The sequence below is a fragment of the Pygoscelis adeliae genome, unplaced genomic scaffold (genome assembly GCF_000699105.1).
Source record: "Pygoscelis adeliae isolate BGI_AS28 unplaced genomic scaffold, ASM69910v1 Scaffold209, whole genome shotgun sequence".
Taxonomy (NCBI): Eukaryota; Metazoa; Chordata; class Aves; order Sphenisciformes; family Spheniscidae; genus Pygoscelis; species Pygoscelis adeliae.
Genome location: NW_008825538.1, coordinates 3,248,377 through 3,255,665, shown reverse-complemented (window position 1 = coordinate 3,255,665; position 7,289 = coordinate 3,248,377). Strand labels below are relative to the sequence as shown.

Sequence of the window (7,289 nt, the reverse complement as noted above, 5' to 3'; positions counted from 1 at the left end):
GGGTCAGCTGTCCTGGCTGTGCCCCCTCCCAGCTTCTTGTGCACCTCCTCGCTGGCAGAGTATGGGAAGCTGAAAAGTCCTCGACTGAGTATAAACACTGCTTAGCAACAACTAAAACATCGGTGTGTTATCAACATTATTCTCACCCTAAATCCAAAACACAGCACTGTACCAGCCACTAGGATGAAAATTAACTCTATCCCAGCCGAAATCAGGACAGTACTCCAGCCAGCCCAGTCGTTTCCAGGCTGAGTATTTCCAGCTACTCTTTTCTTTTGCAAGCGTAAGTGAAACACGGAGGTGACTTCACTTCTGCTCATACTGTGCATTTCTTTGGGCTTTCATTATTCCTTTTTAATCAGCATCATTTCCAGGCTGCAGAGACTTCGTGCGTCAGAGAAGAGGGAACAGGTATCCGCTACCCTGTGCTGTGAGAACATCTGCTAGGTCAGGAGCACCCCACCAGATGCTGATGGGAGCTAGGTACCTGCTCAGTTGGGATCTGTGTGCAGGGATGTTCATGACAGCAGCATGGTCCACTGCTGGATGGCCGCAGTGCTCACACCACAGGCTTTGAGGGCTTTTCAGGGGTGGCACCAAGACACCCAAGTCCGTTACTGGACCCGTGCTTCAACTTCTATATGTCTCATTTCCCCATCTGAAAAAGAGCCATGAAACCTTCCCATGTGTGCGGAGCGGGACCCTCTGTGCTGCCCATGTGGAGGCCACCACGGTGTAGGGACAGGTTCTGTTGTAGATTAACGTTTGCTTGAATTTTTGCGTAGCATCCTGCATAACAAAAAGGTGCCGAGGGCTGGGGCCCTTCAGCCAGCGCTGTGCCCACTTACATTAGTTGTGCTCTGAAAGAACCTTTCATAAAGTCATTTTAATGAGTTGTTGCTAATTAGGTGCAGAGCAGGGGTTGGTTTCTAACTCCTCTGACATCAAGCTGACTCTTTCTGCCCTTGCTGGACGGCAGAGCCCACCCGAGGGCACTGCAGCGCAGCAGCCCTACTTTCACTGTATTTGACCAGCAAGCTGTGAAGTTACAGGATAATTGAAGCTTTGCAGGACTAGGTAGTTACTCAGCCTTTCACATCAAATTCACACACAATGGTTATTTCAGCGGCGCCCCAGGAGTTGCAGAAAGCTGGTGAAAGAAAGGGGAAGCGAACGGCATCTGATTGAATGCTATAGAAACATGTATCAGCCTTCCTACAGCTGCCATATGTTCCTTCCTTTGCTGCTCACTTCTTACAGGCCCCTCTTGACTTTGTTAGAAATAATTTTGGCATAATGTCTGGTTTTCGCTGGTGTGTTTACCTCGCTGAGGCATTTGTGAGCTACATAACGTACAAGCTGCATAGGCTTCCTCCTAGGATTTTTTTTTTTTTTAAACCAAGAGTTGAAATCCTCTCATTTTGAAGCATGAGACCAGATGAAAAGTGCGTTTCTTGGAGGAGGGAGCATCCTCCATGCCCCAGGAATTGGAGAGAAATCATAAAAGTCTGTGCTGCATAGGGCACTGGAAAAATCTGTGATAAACAAACCTGTGCAGGTGTAAATTTGGGGAGCTCGGGGGGGCAAAGCACCTCTCTCAAGGCACCTGCTTGTAACAGAGTGCAGGCAAGAAGCATAGGTTTGGTCTTCTTCAGCCACATCCCACCTGTGGGTTATTGCATTGGGTTGCACTTTGAGGATGAATCCCTGCGGTCTAACTGCGCTGCACACCCATCCTTAGTACCTCCATGTTAAAATATGATGTTACCTCAGTGGAGCCTTGAAGAAACGCATGAAATCAGTCCTTCTAGTTTTGATTTCGACCTGTTTTGCCTGGCAGCATCGTTTACGAGGTGACAGGGATGTGGTTGTTCGGGAAGCTGTTCTGCAAAGTCTGGATCTCCTTTGATGTCATGTTCTGCACTGCGTCCATCGTCACGTTGTGCTTCATTAGCCTGGACAGGTACTGCTCTGTGGTGACCCCGTACCACTATTCAAGAAGGATGTCCCGTGGCAGGTGAGTGGAGTTGCTCCTCACTTTGGGTACCTCCAAATTTTTACGTGGCCGTGGCCTGTATTGACTAGGGACCAAATGAGCTATTGACAGTTGCTGCCCAAAAGCAGAGCGATGTGGCAAAAGGATCTTTGCACCGTTTAAAACTTTGCAGAAAAATTTTAATGTGGTGCAGGAGAAAAGGAGAATGCAGCTGAGCTGGTTTGATGGTGCTCCTGGGAAAGCACTTTCTGAGTCAAGGATGGGTTGCAAAATGGGGCAGAAACCAGTGGTGTGGGCTGACATGTACCTATAACTTCTGCCCTTTGCAAGCATTTAATGGGAATTTCCCCAAGGACTAGGGGAAATGACACCCAGAAGAATGCAGGTGGCAGTAGCCTTCCCCCTCTTAAACTCACAATGTTTTCTGAAGTGATGTTCATGGGGGAAATGCTGAGAAAACAGGATGAGTTTCTAAGCTCCTGTCAAGGTTTCATGCGAAACATTGAAATGAGGACTGCAGGGTGGGGAAAGTTGTCTGAGGGTGGGCAGAGAGGACGCTGCAGCTGCGGGGTGCTTTACAAGGTGGATTCAGGCTCTTTTGGGGATGTTTTTCCCACTGCAACTCTTGCTGTGTACGATCTGTGGAGCGCAGGCAGTGGCCAAAACGAGGAAGGGGCTGCGCAGCACACCATGTCGCAGAGTACCGCTACAGCGGTACTGAGGATCTGGTGTCCATCAGCTCTACCCTTGTTGCTCCTCAGAGGATAAGATAATGGCCAGATATTAAAGTTGAAACCAAATAGAAAAATCTACATGCTGTTGTTTTAAATATTAACGAAAATCCTCTGTAAAACCTTTCCTCCTCTTTTTTCAGCCAGCTCTGAGCATCCCTTACGCTGACCCCAATTCTGTTAATCACAGACCCAGTTACCCAATCGTTAAGAGATATTCACGTACGGACTTCTTGTACCCCGGCTTTTTCCCTTCTCCAAGCCCTGTGGGACTGCTGAGCAGTGATATCCCACACGGGTTACCATGGGGACTGAATCGTACTGGATGTTCTCAACTCAAAATAACTCAGACCCTCTCTCCCCTCCCCATCTCCTTCCTTTCGCAGATGCATCGTGATGACCTGCATGGTCTGGGTATACTCCTCCCTCATTTCCTTCCTTCCTGTCATGCAAGGCTGGAACGAGATCCCCGGGGTGGACTTCGATGCAGGCAGAGAATGCATCTTCATCACCAACTGGATTTTTGCCATCGTGGCTTCTGCTCTGGCATTTTTCGTTCCCTTCATGGTCATGTGCAGCATGTATTTCTTCATCTACCGAGCTTCACGGCTCAAGGCCACTCGTATCATGTCTCAGACCCTGGAGATTCACTACCACCCCAACAGCAAGCGGCAGAACCATCTGCAGCTGGAGAACAAGGCCACGCGGACCATTAGCATTATCATTTCAGTCTTTGTGCTGTGCTGGCTGCCGTACTTTGTCCTGAATGTCTGGCTCGCTGCCAGAGGCACCGACTCCACCAGCACAGTCTTGGTTGACACCTTCAAGATCATCACTTGGCTAGGGTATTGCAACTCCACCATCAACCCGATGCTCTACGCTTTCCTGAACCGGGACTTCCAACGGGCCCTGAAGAAGCTGCTCATTTGCAGGCACAGGTCTCAGGTGGACATTGGAGAAGACATGGTTTCCATAGCCACGTTTTCCAAGACTGCTCCAGACCTAGAATATAGCATTACCGTGCCGGTGCCCAGTGGTGCCCTGAAGGACAAACCCAAGTAATAGGGATTCAGACTCAGGTGGTGGAGGTGGTGGTACAGAAGGTGCCAGAGCACATCCTAATGGAAAAATAACCGGTAGGAAGATAAGGGAAGGAGGGGCTGGAATACTACAGCTGGGGGCATATGACAAAGATGCATTTCTTCATCTTCCACAGTTTTACGAACGAGGAACGTTGATATTTTAGGGGCAATTTGTTATAACTAATGGAGCTAATTCCTTCCTGGGTAATTCTTTTTTTAATGATCATTTCCTAAGACAAATTCAATCTTCATGCTGGGGGAAAAAAAAAAATTAGTATGATAATGTGAACTTGTCTTTGTGTACATCCTCGTGATCTACAACGTAAGGTGGGACAGCATTTCTTTCTTATCAACCCACTGTAGCTCTCACCTTGCAGCTTACATTACAAATTTGACCAGTTTTAATAACTTCACGTGTGTCAGTCTGTGTATGGGAGTTAGGAAGGATGTGGTCAGAGCAGAGGTCACTTCTTTACAAAGGCACTCTGCAGTCTGGGCTGTTGCTCAGGGTTCAACTCACTTGCTTCTGAAATACCGAGAGGTTCAGACCTTTCAGTGGCTTTCTGTGCATTATCTGTGAGTTTCCTTATTAATTCTGGAAGGGAATATCCTATGTGGCAGACCCCAGGAGATGAGCAACACTTGCTGTAACACTGAGAGCCCAGGGGGTTCGACGGGGGCTGCAGGTGACCAAGACCAGCCGAAGAGGGGATGTGAAGAGGAATTATTACTTACTTGTGTGTTTTGCACTGTGATGTCTGCGCCCTGATGCTATGAGTGTAGCTATAGAGTATTGCTGGACCACACAGCCATAAAAAAAAAAGATGATAAATGGGAACGGTTATTTTTACCACTCCCAAGTGTTGTCTGGACTTCAAACAGCATCAAATAGCACCAGCTCCCCACAGGAGGGCCATGGAGATGTACCTCACTGAAGGATTACCCTGAAAAAGGCAGGACTGCTCCCAAACGTCTCTGCAGCATCCTAACAGTGAGTAAAAAGCAGGAGCTGAGCCCCCAGGGCCACAGCTTTTCTGTATCAGGGTCACGTGAGGGCTGGCGACTGCTCAGACCACAGCCATCGCTTCCCCGGCAGCGTTCTGGTGGGTCTCACGCCAGTTTACATGGGAGAGTCACCGCACTCAGAGCCTGCTCTCGGACCGACCTCCTGTGGACGTGAACCACTTCAAGGATGGTTTCTGAAATAGCTTTTTCTGAGGGCTCAATCACCTACTTGGGACAGGCAAGGCTTCTGCAGCCTGGGAGGCAGAGCAAACACAGCAGAAAGATATCCAGGCTAACATTTAATGCTAAAACTAGTGGACTGAGGCACTCAGAGGGGTGAAGAACGTCACTTTGTTAATAAATAAAAAAAAGGGGGGGCTTAGTAAAAGTCCTGAGTCCTTCTGCTCTTCCAGCTCAAAGGTAGCAGAGGATTGTCCTCAGAGGTGTAGCAAAAAGCAAGTAGCTACTGCTTGGAGCAGCTCAGCTACTGAAGACACTGGTATAAGGGTCAGAAGTTCTCTCTCAAGGGCCTGGTAGAAGAAACAGCCCTGACCTGGGGTTGCAACACTGGTACTCCTGTCAATGACTCTGCATGGGGTGGGTTAGGTCTCTCAGCTCCTACGACTCCAGTAACAACACAGAAGCGGTAAGGAGAGTAACTACACAATCCTGCCCTTACTCTGGGAGAAGCATCTAGGTCCAGTGGGCACAAAGGTGGACAGGGCAGGATTCTTGCTCCTGACACCCAGTTCTTCTTGATAAGACAAGGAATTGTGTTTCAGCCCCAAGAGCTATGGTGGGGAGGGAGCTGAGGGACAGGCAACATCCTCTGCAAGAACAGGCCAGGGCAGCAGTGCCGCACAGTGCGGCAGAACCCGAGACCAGAGCTCCCTTTTGCAGGGCTGTAAGCTGGCAGCTGCGCTGTCCTCCGTGCTCAGGTGTCCCTTCGCAAAAAAAGGTGGCAGGAAGGTACACACTGATTTCCGTGGCCACAGGAAGACCTAAAACAGTCCGACAGCTGATCTCTAGATGTTCATAAAACTGAAAGAAGGCAAATAGACTTGCCTGTGAGCCATCAGATGTTCCTGCCACCAGGGCCATCGTGTGAAGACTAGGATCTCTCGGACAAGGTGGAAAGCTGCTGCTGTCACCTACACAGAACTGAGAAAAGCCTGCCTTCGTTGCTTTCCCTTCCAGGATGTGAGCATAGAGCAAATGCACATTAGACCAAAGGCCTTCAGTCTTTCAGTCATGGTTGACCATTCGGGCCGAGTTGACTGAAGAACATCATCTGGCAGAAGGACAGGGATGGAACAGGAAAGTGCAGTATAATTAGAACCTGACTTAAAGAAGGAAAAGAAGACGGGAGGTGCACCCCTCTGGGGAGCCTGGTTCTGAAGAGCTGGTAAAATAGTCCTGGAGCTGATGGGGGTGTTGAAGCCCAGGTGGATGTTTCACAGTGCAGAGAAGTGCCCTCTTCTCCCACTGGTGGGGCAGAGCAAGTGGAGCTGCGAGAGGCAGGGAAATGAGGGCTTGCAGGCAAGACCTGAGTTCAGAGGAAAACCTCTTTGGTTAGGGAAGACTTCCTTAGTCAAACCCTGGAGCAAGAAGGAGCAAAGACGGGGACAACACACGCTAGCATCCAGTGCTAAGAGAAGCAAAGACTCACTGACACAGGCCGTTAAGAGCTGAGCGTGGCCAGGTGCTTTTGCGGCTGGGCATGCACCACACAGGGTAGGATTCGTACATGCCTTTGAGGAGAAGCGCAACATCCCAGAGCACACAGGCACGCCTAGTGTGAACATGTATTTCACTGTTGGTACTGAAATGCTGCAGGGCTCTTGGAATAGGCAGCTACTTACATCCAGCCCAGGTATACAGCAAGTTAAAAACACCTTATTCTTCATTTCCTGTGCTCCATCAGTAATCGCTGAACTGGCAGGGAAGCTGGAGAGGCTTCAAACGTGGCCATTTAACTGTGCATTTATAGCTGATGCTAACAGGGAAATCCAAGGGACGAGGACACGCTTAACTGTCTTCTGTTTTAACCCAGCTAAACTCAATAAAGTTCTGGTTTTGACCAAATATTCACTGCAGCATTCTGACTTCAACTGGTCAAGCCAGCATCTAGGACAGTTATCCAAGAGCACAAGATGACAATCTTTGTAATCCACTTTTGCCTTATCACAAGGCTGTAGAGCATCCGCTGGTTTAATTGCTAGTTGTAGTGTCACACCACAGTACAGTGATCCCCAGAAGGAGGTGGGGACCCCAGTGGTCTACCTGGACTTCAGTAAGGCCTTTGACACCGTCTCCCACAGCATTCTCCTAGAGAAGCTAGCGGCTCACGGCTTAGACAGGTGGACTCTGCGCTGGGTCAAAAACTGGCTGGACGGCCGGGCCCAGAGAGTTGTGGTGAATGGAGTTCAATCCAGTTGGCGGCCGGTCACGAGCGGTGTTCCCCAGGGCTCAGTT

General features: G+C 49.3%; 1 protein-coding gene across 1 annotated transcript in view; it reads left to right on the top strand.

Moving 5' to 3' along the window:
* The window catches only part of LOC103923527 (histamine H2 receptor-like), a 48,152-nt gene extending 44,363 nt beyond the window's left edge, over positions 1-3,789 (top strand). Inside the window, exons 6-7 of the mRNA XM_009331902.1 lie at positions 1,841-2,017; positions 3,114-3,789. Coding sequence (XP_009330177.1) covers positions 1,841-2,017; positions 3,114-3,789 — 853 coding nt within the window. The remainder of the gene's footprint in view (positions 1-1,840; positions 2,018-3,113) is intronic.
* The last annotated feature ends 3,500 nt before the right edge of the window (positions 3,790-7,289 follow it).